The sequence below is a fragment of the Peromyscus californicus genome, unplaced genomic scaffold, assembly GCF_007827085.1.
Source record: "Peromyscus californicus insignis strain IS unplaced genomic scaffold, ASM782708v3 Scaffold_21__1_contigs__length_65335640, whole genome shotgun sequence".
Taxonomy (NCBI): domain Eukaryota; kingdom Metazoa; phylum Chordata; class Mammalia; order Rodentia; family Cricetidae; genus Peromyscus; species Peromyscus californicus.
Genome location: NW_026294514.1, coordinates 61398425 through 61415438, shown reverse-complemented (window position 1 = coordinate 61415438; position 17014 = coordinate 61398425). Strand labels below are relative to the sequence as shown.

General features: G+C 39.9%; 1 protein-coding gene across 10 annotated transcripts in view; it reads right to left on the bottom strand.

Moving 5' to 3' along the window:
* The window catches only part of Usp40 (ubiquitin specific peptidase 40), a 78067-nt gene that overhangs the window by 27977 nt on the left and 33076 nt on the right, over positions 1–17014 (bottom strand). For 8 of the 10 annotated variants that reach the window (XR_008220949.1, XR_008220950.1, XM_052750484.1 and 5 more), the window contains 8 exons: positions 13265–13565; positions 10148–10229; positions 8445–8616; positions 6198–6282; positions 5153–5223; positions 3442–3767; positions 2418–2541; positions 737–794 (listed from right to left, as the gene is read on the bottom strand). Coding sequence is in view for 6 of the 10 variants with exons in the window: in XM_052750484.1 (XP_052606444.1) it covers positions 737–794; positions 2418–2541; positions 3442–3767; positions 5153–5223; positions 6198–6282; positions 8445–8616; positions 10148–10229; positions 13265–13565 (1219 nt within the window). In the remaining 4 variants the exon portion in view is untranslated. Of the gene's footprint in view, positions 1–736; positions 795–2417; positions 2542–3441; positions 3768–5152; positions 5224–6197; positions 6283–8444; positions 8617–10147; positions 10230–13264; positions 13566–17014 lie in introns of those variants that run through there. The other 2 variants (XM_052750491.1, XM_052750490.1) reach the window with 2 other exon arrangements.

Sequence of the window (17014 nt, the reverse complement as noted above, 5' to 3'; positions counted from 1 at the left end):
ACTAATTTACTAATGGTAAATACTTAAGCCACTTTGGAAATGTGGCAGTTTCTAATAAAAATAAACATAAGTTTGCCAGATGACTCGCAGTATTAAAATGTTCTAAGTCTAACCAAGGGCCTTGAAAGCACATGTCTACATGAAGATTCACATCCAAGTGTGTACAACAGCACTACTCCCAAAGTCTAATGAAATGTGAACCTTCTACAAATGAATGGCAGTCAGAACTAAAAGGGGATAAACTGTTTGGAAAGTTCTAACTAATGGACAGACTTCAAAGACTAGTGTGCTAAGCAAGAAGCCAGACACAAAAGTCTACGAACCATGTGGCTCCATTTATATGAAATGTTCAGAGAATAAACTGACAGAGACAGAAAGCCCATGGATGTTTCTGGAATGATAGAGATGTTCTAAAACTGGACTGTGATCTTCTATATCCATACATTCCTGACTGTCACTAAATTATACACTCAAGTTGAATGGATTTTATGATATCTAGTGAATACATTTGAGTCAGGTATCTCATTGTCTTGGGGAGAAAGGGATAAGTTTGAGAAGGACACAGAAAACTTTTTATGGTTCAATTAAAAACAAACACATGAAAAAATATTAACATTTGTCCATTTTGGGTGGTAGGTATGAGAGATTTCCTTATTTTTTGTACTCTTCCATATTTTTCAATAAAAAAACAAAATTAAATTAAGCTAAAAACCAAAAAGCAAATAGAAATGATTACCTAGTTCCTTCATTAATTTTAATTCCTTTATGGCTTTAATTCGAATATCAAACACCACCTAAAATAGAGAAATAAACTAATGACTGTGTATAGGTTCAATGGATGGAGATGAAAATGAAGATTACCGGTGTGCACACGCAGGGGTCATCTGACATATTACATGACATCTGTGTCTGTCTACAGAGTTTTTAGCCACTCTGACGTCATTCTGTAAGACTGAAAGCAAAAGCTCAGAAGAGATCCTGACTGTCCTCACCAAACTGATGGTAACGGGATAAAAGGGTACCATGGGAAATGAGAGAAACAGGTCTCACTGGAAAGTAATCAGCTGACGACCACTCACCTGTAAAAGTCAAGGAAAGAAATAGTGGACAGGCCCATTCCTCACAATGGGGACAATGGAGCTGGGCCCCCGCAACAGAAGATAAAAGCGCATAACAGCAATCCAAGATGACTATGGCTTCCACTTAAGTGACTTTTAGATTCTTTTTCTTTTTAGCTCACTTTAGGGTAATATCCCCTAGGGATCAAATGCTGGTAAAACTCAGAGGTGAAAGTGATGTCAGAGCATACACCTAGTCCTCCACCAGAACCCACATGGTGCTGAGCAGCAGCAGACTCAAGTGACAAAGGGCATCCCCAGCACTTTCCAGCTAGGGTCAGGTACTAGTGTGCACTGGTCCTATACTGTTCTTCTAAGACAACCAACGAGTATAATGCTCCTTAAGAAATTATAACGTCAAGGATCGAAAAGATGGCTCCAGGGAGGCAGTTTCTGCTGCCAAGCCTAATGACCTGAGTTTGATCCTTGGAACCTGCATAGTGGAGAGAGAGAACCAACTTCCAGGCTGTTCTCTGACCTCCACATGCATGCCTGTTCCCACAAATAAACAAATGTAAAGGAAAACATTTAAAGAAATTATAAATTAGTATAAAAGAAAACAACTTAGTTTAATTTGCTATAGAAAAAAAATCATTAATAAGCTAGTAACAAGAAAATATAAATAGATGTTTCCTAACCAGGTGTGGCAACACATGGCTTTAATATCAGCACTCAGGAGACACAGGCAGGTAGATCTCTGTGAGTTTAAGGCCAGCCTGGTCTATATAGGAAGTTCCAGGACAGTGAGAACTACACAGAGAGACTCTGTCTCAAAAACCCAAACACTGCCCCCCCCCAAAAAAAAAGAAAGAAAAAAATTATCTGAGATTATTTTTAAGAAAATTAGAATTATAGTCTTCAAATGGAGCTGGAGAAATTCCTTCTAAGGGCAGTTGGTAGGACACAGTATATATATAGAAAGAATAACTTAGGATAAAAGCAAAAACTTGGCAACACAAATACCAAAAAAACAAATATACATTTGCACATACACATGTGCACTTTAAACAATGCAGAGAAGATCCTTGACAACAGATCTTCGTGTTTATAAAATCCAGAGGACTCCATGAGCCAGCAATGAGTCCCATATTCTAGTTGTAGACTTCTAGGGTTAGGAGTGTAAAAGAGCACAAACTGCTTTGAAATAGGCCACTGGTTGATATAAGTAAATAAGCAGTAATAAAGGCAGTAAGACTTCAGGTGTCAATTGACACCGCTGTTCTGAAAGACTGACCCTGTTTTATAAATATAAATTCTGTTGCCAGACACTGCCAGCCAGGCTAATGGCCATCTACTCACTGTGTGCATGGTCGCGGCTATCTGAACCTGCTCCTCTTCAGATTCTAACTGGCACAAGTTTTTCACCTGGAGCCAGTTCAGCTCGTCCACACTGGAGGTCCACCTCCCTTGTCTGGGCAACAGACTGTAAGTAAAGAAGGACATTGAAAGAATGAGTCCTTCTACTTTCTTTGGGCATCACTTTTCTAAACCAGGCATGTATCTCTTAAAGTGACTAAAGAAAAGGGACCACACTCTACTGACTCACTGTCACAACACCAGCTACCTTTTTAGGGTAATCCCAAGTTAAATAATTGGTGCTTGTTTTCAAGGAGATTTTTTTTTTTTTTTTTTTTTTTTTTTGAGATAAGGTCTTATGCAGCCCAGGCAGACCTTCAACTCACCATGTAGCCAAGACTGGTCTAAAACTCCCAAGTGCTGGGATGACAGACATGTACTACTACATGTAGTACTATACCCGGCTTCAAGGGACACGTATAAATGAGTTCTACTGGGTAGTGCTGTAATTAGGATTACTTTGAAAGTTCTCCCCATGGTGGGAGGACCAACCCTGAAGCTGCCTAGGCCCAGAACCAGGGTTATGACTTGGCCTGCCCCCACATCTACTCCATCTATGATCTGCTGGAGAACATGAAGGAACCTGACCTGCAGGACCAAAGCTGCAGGATCTCTATAACACAGGCAACAACAGGATATCCAAGAAGAGTCCCAGTGAGGACCCAGCATTGATAGTGTAAGAGAAACCAGAGTCTTCGAGCCAGACCAATGACTCTTTGCGAGGAACACTTGCAAGTAAAGATACGTGGACACAGGGGCTCACGGTGTGACTCACTGTGTCACACTGCAGCTTCCATGACGAGATTTTTAATTTTTTCCCTTTTTCCTATTAAATTTTGTTTTATTGGGGGGGGGTACAAAGGTGGAGGCAGATGCAAAGGGATAGGGAAATGAAAGATATATGATGTAAAAGACACACAGAATAAATAAAAAGAAAGTTCTTCCCTTTCTCTTTTCAGTGAGTTACCTGTTATCATCACTGTCTGCATCCTGAACCAAAATTAAGCTTCCATTTCTGAGACCTTGTTCTCTGAATGTCTTCTTCATGTCCTCCTTGGGAATAGCAGTCCAACACTCTTCATCTGCAGACTCCACACTGTTCGTGAGGAGGACGCCTACAGGAATGGTCAAGGCTGTGAACACAGTGCCCACTTCTGCGCTAGCTGGAAAGACGTGTGGCGACTCCACCAACTGCTCACACTTTGAGCCTTCTTCACCACTCATTTCGAGATGAAGAATGTGTATCAGCAGAGGCTCACAATCAGAACCAGTCTGAATCTGGACTCCACCAACCTGCAACAACATCAACACAACCACTAGGGAAGTTTGTTTGCCAAATTAAAACAACACCCTACCACAGCAAAAGCCTGTTCTTGTAGCACAACCCACATCTTTTCCAACTGAAATAGTTAATCGCTTTTTCATACTGCCTTTTAAGTACTGAAAGAACAACTTTGGGTTTTACATTGAAAATTTCTCTTATCCATCTTTTCTGACTTGAAAGGAGAGATTTATGAGCTGCCAAGTGGTAGTGATGAGCCCCTGGAAAGTCAAAGGATAAGGACAGGCCACAGAGCAGCAGAGATGCGCCTCACTCCTTTCTGAGATAGTGTTCACTCCTCCGTCATCCCTACCTCAGCAGTGCTGGCCACACTCTTCCCCATCCCTACAGCTGTCACACTCACACCCCCATAGCCTATGGTGCAGTTATTTGCACACGAAGGCCATTGCTGACTAACCTATCTCTGCATCTAGCACGTGACATACAGTCTGGTAAAACGGAGGTGCTCAATAAGTTACTGTTATGTGTGTGCATTTGTGTGTACAGGTGTGCACGAACACATGCATATATGCATGAGTGTGTGCAGCCAAGGTGACAGTCTTGGGTGTCCTTCCTTTTTGTTGAGACAGAGTCTCTCACTGACCTAGAATTCACCAAGCAGGCTAAGCCGGCTGGCCAGTAGCCCCAGCAATATGCCCATTTCTACCTCCCCAGTGTGGGGATTACAAGAGCATGTCATCATACCTGGCTTTTTTACCTGGGGTCAGGGGATCTATCTCAGGTCTTCAAGCACTTTACCTAGGAACAATCTCCTCTGTCATCAAAATATTTAATTTAATCTAACAACTACCGCTGACAGGACCTCAAAAGTACTGAACATTCCAGCAATTTCCTTTCCTCCATTTTTCCCTTGCACCTCTTTTCAGTTTCTTAGACACATATCTTAGGCTGGCCTAGAACTCACTATGTAGTTTAGGCTGCCCTTCAACTTGAGCAGTTCTTCTGTCTCAGGCTTCCCTGGTGCTGGGATCACATGTGTTCATTACATCCTGTCCATTACAGTAATTTTTTAATGGCTAACTGCATGCTGAATAAAATTTCATTATAATGACTTTTTTGTTTGGAATGAGACAGTCTCAGGTTGCCCAGGTTGGCTTTGAACTTGCTATGTAGCTGAGGATGACCTTGAACTTTGATCTTCTTGCCTCTACTTCCTGAGTGCTGAGATTACAAGTGTGTGCCATCATCATACTTGGTTTTATGTAGCGCTGGGGACTGGGCTGGGTCCAAGGCTTCCTGTATGCTAGGCAAGCACTCTACCAACCAGGATAGCCCTGTAATGGAATTTTCAAACACCCTAAATTACCATGAATATTTCTTCAGCCATTTTTCTTACCTCTACTCCATTCCATACAAAGATGTCTTCCCCATCAGCGATTTCAGCTTCACACAGTGTCAGTTCATCTCCTAGAATGATGAGACAGTCAATTCATTTCCCATGACCACCAAATGCAGCTAAGTTAAAGGGAGAGCTGCAACTCTCCAATGTGTATTTGAAAAGGCACTTATTAAGGAAATCACAAAAAGCATTAATTTTTTTACTATTTATAGTATTTTGTATTGCTTTTATCTGGATCATTATATGGTTTTGTTAGCACAGCAGCAGGACAGGAGGGTACACAGAAGTCAACAGTCAGGCCCATGTCACCTGAGATTAGGCATAGACTCCAAATGGCACCAGATCACCACCAATCTGCTGTAGGGGTTAGTTGTCACACTATCTGGCAGGGTCCCAAATGTATGTTACTGCTCTGTCATCCTCACATTGGTTTGTTGTTATTTCAGAGAAGTAAATGCCTTTAAACTCTCAAGAGCTGTTTTTGTCTGCTACAAAAACTGAAGCTGAGTGGGAAAAACAAAGTCACATAAAAAAAATTCTAATGGTTTTAAACCATTTTGCTCAATCATTTGTGGTTATATATACATATGTAAATTATACGTATATATAATTTAAAAGTTTTGGTAGAATGGTGGCCTTAAGTTTCAAAATGTATAAAACATTCCATATTGGGAAGATGGACAGATTGTTTCTTTAAAACTCACAATGTTACCCTAATCTATGCAATCAAAAGATGGAAGGGCTACTGAGATGGCTCAGTGGGAAGATACTTGCTGACAATCTGATGACCTGAGTTTCCATATGGTGGAAGCAAAGAATCCACTCCTGAAAGTTGTCCTCTGACTTCCAATGGCTCCTGTGTCTCCATGTGCACACCCTTGTGCTGGTGTACACACACACACACACACACACACACACACACACAGATAAATGCAATTTTAAAAAGAAGGTAAGAGGCAGAAAAGGACTGACAAAGAAAATTACAGATAAATTCCCAAGATAAACACATAAAATGAGTTGCTATGTTCCTTACTGATCTTACCATCGAGGGTATGGTATACATGAAGTCCTGCTGGCACACGCTTCGCAACACTAAGAACCATGTCTCCTTCCCAGAATTCCAATAGCTAAAGAACATTAAGAGTGGAGAAACAGTGAGCTATAACGTATGAGCAGCACAAGCCCTGACTCAGGAAGAACAGCAAATGAATACTCCTGTCCCTGACCAACACCAGCATTTTAGAAAGAAACATCATTTGATAAATTATTCGAGTCCGAAGATGTTGACTGCATCCATTACAGACTGAAGAATTTAGATGCATAAGGAAAAACCCTAATAGCCATCTAAACAATCTTAATCAACGTAAGGACCAAGCCGGCCTAGGAATTTCTACCCCAAAGAGCTATGGTTTTGCTTAGAAAAGCGACACTGGCTCTAGCCCACATGAATGCTCCAGGGATGCTAGAAAGGAAGGCCCCTACTTTAAATTTAAAAAGGAGTTTTTATTTTGGGCTGAAGTGCAGCTCAGTGGTACAGTATTTGCCTAGCTTGCATGAGGACCAGAGTTTTATACCGGCACCACACACAAGCACAGGATCTGTTATCTACTGGATGGCCAGAGGTTTGCTAAGTTTCTACACCTGAGCCTGAGGACTGTAGGAACTGCACTGAAATAGTATCAGAATGGTATTTCTACTCTAGGCTTTCTTCATAACATTGTAAGATATTTCTTGTAAAAAACCAAGACATTTTGTTTTAGAAGATGTTTATAAGAGTCATTTACTGTGTTGATTTCCTGGTCTCTTGCCAGCAGCTTATATCTGAGGTAACAATGTGCAGAGATGTGTGCTTGAAATACTAGATAGACAACAGAGAAAAGAGAGCACAATACTCAAGAGACAAGTCAGGCCTGTTCAATGTGAAATGCCCACCACAAGCTCAGAGCCCCAAGTTCCAGGACAGGCTCCAAAGCTACACAGAGAGAAACCCTGTCTCGAAAAAACAAAAACAAAACAACAAAAAAGATACTAGTTTGCTTTTCTTAGTAGAAAATAAAAGAAAAAGTTGATACTTTTGGTGATAGATACAAATATTTAGAGAATTCATTTAAATTTATTCTGGGGCACTCTTGCCCCAAGTTTACATTTTCTTCTTTTTTCTCCTTTTTTTTTTGACATGGAGTCTCAAACTTACTGTGTAGCTGAGACTGACCTTGAACTCCTGATCTGCCCGCACCTTGAAAATGCTGGGATAATAGACACGTGCCACTAAGCCTGGCCAGAGTTTCCATTTCTAAATCCTCTGATCAGGAAGTAGTGAGGGGTGAGGAAGTGGGGCTAAGGGACAGGACACCAGGTAGAAGGAGGAGAGACCAGGGCTGAGGTCCTAGCACTACCATACTAACTAGATGTCTGTGCATGTGCAACACTGGATGCTTTCAGATATAATTTATTTTCAAAATGGAGCTGGCTTGCCCTGGTGAGGCTGAAGAGCCAAATGAAATGATGTTTATGAAAGCATCATGAGTAAAAATGAGGATCCTCTCCACTGTCCTGTGACTTGAAATACAGGCAAATCAATGACCTGGAGATGAACACTAGATGAAACTCCTGTCTGGTCAATCACATCTGTAAATCCAACACTTGGGGGGCTGAAGCAGGAGGATTACTGTGAGACTGAGGCTAGCATGGGCTATAGAGTGACACCATCTCAAAATCATAGAAACAAGAGCTAAATATCAAACAAAAGGATCTATTAAGGGCTTGCCTAATATGTTCACACCAGAACAACAAATACAAATATTAGCAGTCAAGTGACCTAACACCAGACAATACAAAACTAGATATCTTCATTTGTTCAGTGGTTCTTGTTTTAAGTATTAGGCTCAACTTTTCCTCTCATTTCTTTTGAAAAGCAATTCTCTTTCATTTGTTTTGCAAAAGTAGAGACTATTTTACTTTGTCATCTATCAGGCTCCATCACCTCAAAAGCTGCTGAGAAAATATACAGAAATGCATTTCTGAAGACTTACAATGGTGGCACAAACCTGTGATCCCAGTACTTAGGGGGCTGATGTGGGAGAACTGTGGTTTCACATCCAGCCTGGGCTATATAGTGAGATACTATCTAAAAACAAATCAAACCAACCACGCAACCAATCGAACAAAGAACAACAACAAAACCCCAGACTTCCAAGTAAGATAAGGTTTGGTTCATTTATGCACTGGCAGATATAGCCAGCCTGAAATAGACCTCAATGTTTCTGTTAAGAGAAAAAATAAGAATTACCTGAAATATTGACTGACGGAGATCTCCTAAAGTTTTTCTTTTATCAAAGGTTAAATCCCACACACTCTCTGTCTGAGAGATTTCAGGGTGCAGAGCCCCATTGAAGAAACGGTAATGAGGACCCAGATGGAGATGCAATTCAAAATTGTTGTTTGCAGAGTCACATTCTGCCCTTTAGAGACATAAAAAACATTCATATACTATGTTTTTGTAACATCCTATCTCAAAGCAAAAATAGTTGTCTTACTAATACAAGCAAGTTCTCCATCCTACCTTGGTAACATCTTTTTCTTCTGCCTGCCAAAATGATTCATTTTGGCTTTCAACACAAAGCATACATTCAGTTGGAAGTGCATCATGAATTCTAAGAGAAAATTGTTTCCATGGAAACTGTACACTGTTAGCCATCTCCAGTCCTGTCACAAACACTGACAGACAGAATGCTGAATGCCCACACACATGTTCAGAGGTGGATCCCCAACTTCCACTAGGCTCCCGAGGCTTTCCCAGAGGATGCCGACAACTGTTAGAAGATCTTCCCAGCATTTGTTTCCAGGATGAAATCCTGAGTGACAAGCTGTTTCCTGCTCCTCTCGGCCTACACTCAGTTGACTCAAAGCCTGGCACCAAACTCATCCTCCTAGGCAGAATGACCAGTGCTGGGCTGGAATGAAGCTGCCACCAAGCCTCAGTACTTTAGATGCATTCTATTCTGATCAAGAGGAACATTAATAAAGCCACACTAAGGACTTTAGTTTTAGCTTTTGCTGTTCCGTTTTTATTTCTTAAGTTGCAACTGCTACCCTAACAGGTTTTTTTTCCTGCATTTAACGGGTTTCAATGTTTTAGCTTTTATTGAGAGTTCCATTGATCTTGGTGTCTCATTCGCTGGATCTGCTATTTTCACTCCCAGCTACAAATCCAGGATAAAATTTCTGAACACAGCTTGCTACATTATCTGCCCCTTCAACACCCAGGAGGATCACAGAAACATCCATTTCCCTCTCCTAATACTCTGCTGACACCCCTGGAAAGCAAATACAACAGCAGAACAGTCTCCAAAGTCCAAGGTTAGCCATGCTCTCAAGTCATGCTTTCAGCTATTTTAAGCCTTTATTTTTATTTTGGGTATTTTGCTTATACGTACACATGTGCATGTATATATATGCATGGCCATATGTGTGCAGTACCTTCAGAGGCCAGAAGAGAGCACAGATCCCAGAGAACAGGAGTTACAGACAGTTGTGTGCATAGTGTGGGTGTTGGAAACAAGGTTCCTCTGGAAGAGCAGCCAGTGGTCTTAACCACTGAGTCCAGCCATTACAGTCCTCATCTACCCACCCATCTACCCTAGACTGACATTAAGCCCCTTTGCAATCAACCCACCTCTAGTCTTCAGTCACTATGTGTTAGTTCTTACAACTACTTAAAACTGAGGGAATCATTTGGCCAGGCAGAGCACAATTCTTATAGCACAACTGCAAGCTTGTGATCACGTCTCTAGACTTCCTAGGCTCTGACTGCTACTTAGCAATGGTTACTCTATGTTATTACTCACTCTTACATATGGATAAATAGTATCTTTACTATAACTAGTTGATAGGTATATGTATTTTGGTGAACTTTCATACTTAATGCTTATGTCCCAAACTGACGAGTATTTTCCAGAAACACTTTGCAAACACCAAATGTATTCAAACTACCTTCTCATGTGCAGTTGAATGTTGGCTGCATCCATTTCCTTCAGCAAATGACATGGAACCCTGTATCTTGGGTTGGCTCGAGCTGTGAACAAAACTGTCCATTAATTTGTTTTGACTAAACAAAACTGGGTTGCTAAGGAGACAGGATAAAAGTCTGAGGTCAGGTGTGGTAATACACACCTGGGATTCCAGCATTGGGAAAGCTGAGACACAAGGAGTTGGAGGCCAACCTGGGATACACTGAAAGACATTCTCTCAAATAAATATGGGGGGCTGAAGATGGCTCAGAAGTTAGGTGTGCTTGATGCTTTTGCATAGGACTGGGGTTTGGTTCTTATCACTTCAGGCAGCTTCAACTGCCCATAATTCCAGGGGTCTGATGCCCTCAGATACATGCACACATATATGCACGCAAGCAGACATGCACATACACAACTGTGCTGGAAGCCAGGGGCACTATCATTGACTAGTTAAGTGAAAACAGATTTTTCTCTCAATCTTAGTTTTGCTGGATAAGCACCACCAACAACAAAAAGATGAGAATAACTTTTTTTTAGGTTGATCTAGAAGAATCCCATTGTTTCAACTCTCTTTGAGCATTCTGTTGTTGTTGTTTAAAAAACACTCACTAGTTTTGTCCCTATTATAAATTTAACAGTTGGTTACTCTAAAAACTCAGAAATTGGGGCTGGAGGTAGCTCAGCAGTTAAGAGCTTCTCTTCCAGGAGACCCAGGTCTGGTTTTCAACACCCACATGGTGTCCAACAACCCTCCGTAACTCAAGTTCTAGGGGATCCAATGCCCTCTTCTGGCCTCCAGGGCACCCAGGCACACACATGGTGCATATACATACAGGGCAAAACACTCACACACTTAAAATACATAAATCGTTTTTAATTCCAGAAATCAATTTTTTTTTTTTTGATAAAGGATCCCACTATAGCCTGGGCTGGCCTGAAACTATTTAACTTGGGTTGGTCTTGAATTCACTACAATCTTCTTGCCTGAGGCTCCCAGGTGCTGGGGTTATATGTATGAATCACCATGACTAGTGTGAAAGTTATTTTCAAAGTATACGAGGGGACTACCTGTAGTCTCACCCCCAAGACATCACCCACACATACATTTTATAAAAACTGAAATGTAGTCAGCAAACTGGTAGCTTGCTTTTTCACTTCGTATTCCCACAGTCTTAAATATGTGACTGAACAGTTGTGTACTTAGGAAGTAGCATAATTAGTCTAATATTTTTCTTTATTTTGAAAAAAATTACTTAACAAGCATGAGTTTTTTTGCCTGCATGTGTGCCTCTGTACCACCTGTGTATCTGGGGCTCGTGGAGGCCAGCAGAGGGTATTGGATTCCCTGGAGCTGCAGACAGTTTTGAGTCATTATGTGAGTGCTGGGAATCAAAAGTCAGATCCTCTGACGAGCAGCCAGTAAGCTTAACCACTGAGCCACCTCTCCAGTCCCTAACCTTTTTCTGTTAGATATTGTGGTAGTTTGAATAAGAATGGCCCCCACAGACCCATAGATTTGAATGCTTGGTCACCAGGGAACAGCATATTAGGAGGTGTGCACTTGTTAGTGTATGTGGCCTTGTTGGAGGAAGTGTGTCACTGGTGGACTCTGAGGTTTCAGATGCTCAAGCCAGGCCCTGTGTCACTCTCGCTTCCTGCTGCCTGCCTATCCGGATACAGAACTCTCAGTTACCTCTCCAACACCATGTCTGCCTGAATGACACCATGCTTTCCATCATGATGATAATGGACTAAACTCTGAACTGTAAGCCAGCCCCAATTAAATGTTTTCCTTTATGAGAGCTGCTGTGGTCATCTGTCTTCACAGCAATAATTAAGACAGGTATGAAGGCGATTTCTAGCTAGAAATGATTATAAAGATAACGATGGCAACCAATACCTTTAAGTATTAAGTACTCATCCACTATCCTGACCTCCTTCTCTCTTGCTGCACTTGGATCTGTAACCCTCTAGGCTGCAGAGTTACTAGGTTGCCCAGCCAGGCCTTGAACTGTAATCCTCCTGCCTCACTTTCTGAGTAGCTGGGATTACAGGTCTATGCCACTAGGTTGGGATCTCTTTCCTTCTTTCAAAGACAAAGGCTTTCTGGTTCGCAGTTGTCATGTATATTCAAGATCTAGAAAGTTAGTTTTTCTTTTTCATGCAAATTAATAACTGTTTTATTATTTATAAAAAGGATCGCTATTCCCATTTTCTAAGAATATTATCTTACTGCTAATCATAGCTCTGCCAATCTAAGAAGCTTTTTCTTTTTCTTTTTCTTTTTTTTTGAAACAGGGTCTCACTAAATAACCCTGGGTGGCCAGAAATTTGCTATGAAATCAGGCTAGCCTTGAACTCACAGAGAGATCTGCCTGCTTCTGCCTCCCAAGTCCTGTGATTGAAGGTGTAAACCACCACATTCAGCAGCAGTTTTTTTTTGTTTTTTTTTTTTTACTTTTAAGAGAACTCTGGCAAGGGATCAAACCATCTTACTGATTTACTCATGGTAATAGTTTCTATTATAAATACTTATTATTTATTATGATGAGGTTGGGATGGTTAAACTATAAGGTAGGAGCTCTCTCAGAAGGTTCAACAGAGTGCTTCAATTATACTTCAACTGCTGAAGAACATAATACTTTGAGGAAATGGAAGAGACAGGAGTGTAAAAAGCAAAGTAAAAAAACAGACCACGTACAACTCAAAAGCAACACATGGCTGAATGACAGAGCCAAGTGTAAACCTGGGCAACTGCACTCAAGTTTGCCACCATAATAACAACATATGCCATCCAAGAACATTCAATTTTGAAAAACGCAACTATGACCAAGAGGAGAAAAATGTAAGACATTTTCTCATAAAATGACAAACTGAAAAATAAAGTATGATTTCCTGCTTAAATAAAGATATGCATAAGTAAGGAAAACTTAAATGACATGCTGATAGATTTCATTTGGCACACTAGTATTAGTTTTAAAATATGTAAAGACACCCAGGCAAATCCATCTCTTCAAAAGACACGACTTCAGGCAGCACTGGAAGCTTGTCTGCTGGAGTCACTAACAAGAAAAATCAGAACACTTCTCTCCCGTACCTTCGGAGGGCCTCTGCAGCTTGGCTTTCCGATAAAACAGCATGTAGGCACTTTCTTTACCCTGGAACTGCTGTGCGATAGCGTTCTCTCTGATTGGTTGGACTTTGGAATCATTGATATCAAACCAGTGGGGGTAGCTGGTGTTATCACTTAACCCTGGGGGTTCTGAAGCAAGTGTATGTAGAATCTGTTCCTGGTTCCTTTGGAGATCAGACGGGGCCTGAGTAAAATGGCTCTTCAGGAGACTAACTGTACTTTCATCTGTGCTGAGCAGAAACATCTGAGGATGGAGCTGTAAGAACTATTCAGAACAAACAAAAACAAAAATTAGGTTTATTAAAAAAAGTTTTAATAAAAAGTTTAACTAGATAAGACAGTGTATGTGTGTGTTTAGATGTTTTTAACTTTCTCTTTCTTTTTTGCTAGCCTTGTGTGTGTGTGGGGACACTCATGTGGGCATGACAAAATCTGAGCACACTATTACACGTTAACAGTTCTGCTAAGGGAAAAAGTGACAAGCCACGGTGTGAATGCACTTAACCATCTATCACCACTGTGTTTCAACAAGGGCTTCAATTGGGAAGAACAAACGTTTCTAAACTATCCAGAAGCCATCTAACTACAGATTCACATTTGCTGATTCTTGAGATTGAGTCCTGTGTTCTTGGAGTTCTCAGAAAACTCTTGCCCACACCTGTATGTTGAAGTGTTTTCAATTAAAAGGCTTCCACAAAACAAAGGAGCAACAATCAAAGTGAAAAAGTCTAAAGAAAAAAAAATTTGCCAACTACAAATTGGACAGGGGATTAATATTGAGCATGTAGAAAGAATAGCAAAAATAAAAAAATAAAAAAACCACCAAATCAACCAATCAATAAATGACCTAATGAAATGAACAGAAAGTTCTCACTAGAAAAAGCACAAAGACCAATAAAAGCTTTAAAAAGAAATCAACATCCTTAGTCATAAGGGAAATGCAAATGAAAACCACTTCGATTCCATCTTACCCCAGTCAGAATGGCTGTTATCAAGAAAACAAGACAACAAATGCTGGAGGATCCTTGGGAAGAGGTGTAAGGAACCATTTATAGCCACTATGGAAATAAGTATGGATGTTCCTCAAAAAATGACAGCTGTGCCAACTCTGGGCATATATTGGAAGGACTCCAGCATGCCACAGTCACTTGCCCATCCATGTTTATTGCTGTGCTATTCACAATAGCCAAGGGAACCAGAGTAGATGTTTGTCAAGAGATGAACAGAAAATGTGGTACATGTATACAATAAAATTTTATATAGCCATAAGGAAAAATGGAGTCATGACATCTGTAGGAAAATGAATATAACTGGAAATCATTACATTAAGCAAAGTAAGCTTTGTCTTAGGAAGACAGATAATATATGCTTCCTCTCATATGTGCAATCTAGATTTAAATATATATATTTATAGATATCCATATATTAATAGGTATGCATTTATATGCATATTTATATTATACATGGTGATATACATGGAGCAAGTGATCTTAAAGGCAGTGGGAAATAGAGATGGTAAAGAATATATGCAATAAGAAATGGAAGTTGGGACTAACAGGAGGAAGAAAGGAAACCATTGTTGCAGGATATTTGTTCACACTGACACTCCTTGACTACCAATAAAGTTTACCTTGAATCAGAGGGCTGTGGAATATTCCTTTACACTGTGTGAATATATATCGCTATGATTGGTTTAATAAAGAAGCTGACTGGCCAACAGCTGAACAGGATAAAGCTAGGTGGGAGAGCCAAACGGAGAATGATGGAAAGAAGAAGGGTAGAGTCAGAGGAGTTGCCGGCAGAGGCAGAGAGAAGCAAGATGGGTATGCCATATTGAGAAAAGGTCCTGAGCCAAGTGGCAAAGCATAGATAAAAAATATGGGTTAATTTAAATGTAAAAGATAGCTAGTAACAAGCCTGAGCTATCAGCTAACCATTTACAATTAATATTAAGACTCTTAATGGTTATTCAAGAGCGGCTTCTGATATAGGAAAACTCTGCCTACAGAGAGTGAAGTCAGTGAGTCAGTCAATATTAATAAATATTATTAATATTAGCCATAGAGGGTTTGGAGGACCCAGATAGAGGGGCACAGGAAGATACAGGAAGAGGCTTAAAGAGATTCACGGCCTTTTTGATCTGTGAAGTGTGGAAAGGTAGGGTCAGTTCATCATTTCTCTACTGCTCTTTGGATCTATCAGGTTTGTTTGTTTTTGTTTTTTTAACCCCAATATCTGACTTCTGAGTTTTTATTGATATCGGAATAACTTAGATAAACACAATATCTTAAGGGACTATTCTTTTTTTCATTCTATAATTATACTTATGATATTCATTAATTACATTAATTGTATTGATTTATTATATTCATGACATTATGTCCTGATACTACTGTCCATTTGTGGGTTTTTTCCATCACACAAAACAGAGATTCTGTACTTAGGAAATCATTGCTCTATATTCCTTTCTTCTCTATCTTGAGATAATGTCTAATCTTTCTGTCTCTATGAATTTGTATATTCTATATATTTCATGTAATACAATTCTATAGTATTTGTCCTTTTTAATGTAAAAACATTTTATGTACAACTGCGGGAGAAATAATATACAGATAGCTTGAACATAAAAACAGGTTATAGCCGGGCGGTGGTGGCGCACGCCTTTAATCCCAGCACTCGGGAGGCAGAGCCAGGCGGATCTCTGTGAGTTCGAGGCCAGCCTGGGCTACCAAGTGAGTTCCAGGAAAAGGCGCAAAGCTACACAGAGAAACCCTGTCTCGAAAAACCAAAAAAAAAAAAAAAAAAAAAAAAAAAACAGGTTATAATTTAAAGTCCAGGGTTATTTTAAACAGTAAAATATTCTCTCTGTAGAAAATAGTATAAATGATAACATTTCCCAATAAGTCCTTTTAAGCCAAATAATAGCTGAATTATACATATAAATATTGATTAGATTCTGGGATACAGAAGAAACGTATCTTCATCTGTTCAGAGAGCTATGTTTTACTTAAGTTGTGTAAGTGAGCTTCCTATTCATCTTCCCCTTCACTGTTTGATTTACAGCAGACATTTTTCTATAGATTAATCCATATTCTAAAAAGATTGTAGCCTCCCCTCCTGAAAGTACAGCCAGCATTTTCTGTCATCAGCTTGATACGGTACAAATTCTTATCCTAGTAGTGAAATGTTTCATTAAAGCTTGCCCTGTGACTGGGTAAAACCAAAACTTATTATAAGTCACAATCATCCTAGGGTCCCCCCTGCTATGTAGCCTCCCTGGATCTGTTGGTTGCAGTCTGATTATCCTTTGCTTTATATCTAGTATCCACTTATGAGTGAGTATATACCATTGTTTGTCCTTCTGAGTCTGGGTTACCTCACTCAGGATGATATTTTCTAGTTCCATCCATTTGCCTGTAAATTTCATGCTGTCATTGTTTTTCTCTGCTGAGTAGTACTCCATCCATTGTGTATATGTATCACATTTTCTTAATCCATTCTTCAGTTGACGGGCATCTAGGTTGTTTCCAGGTTCTGGCTATTACGAATAATGCTGCTATGAACATAGTTGAGCATGTTTCTTTGTGGTATGATTGAGCATTCTTTAAGGGACTATTCTATTATCACTAATTTCATAATCCTTTGGTTTTATTTTGACTCTTTAAAACTTTTCTTTGGTTTAATTTTTACTCTTTAAAACTTTTATTAAGGTAT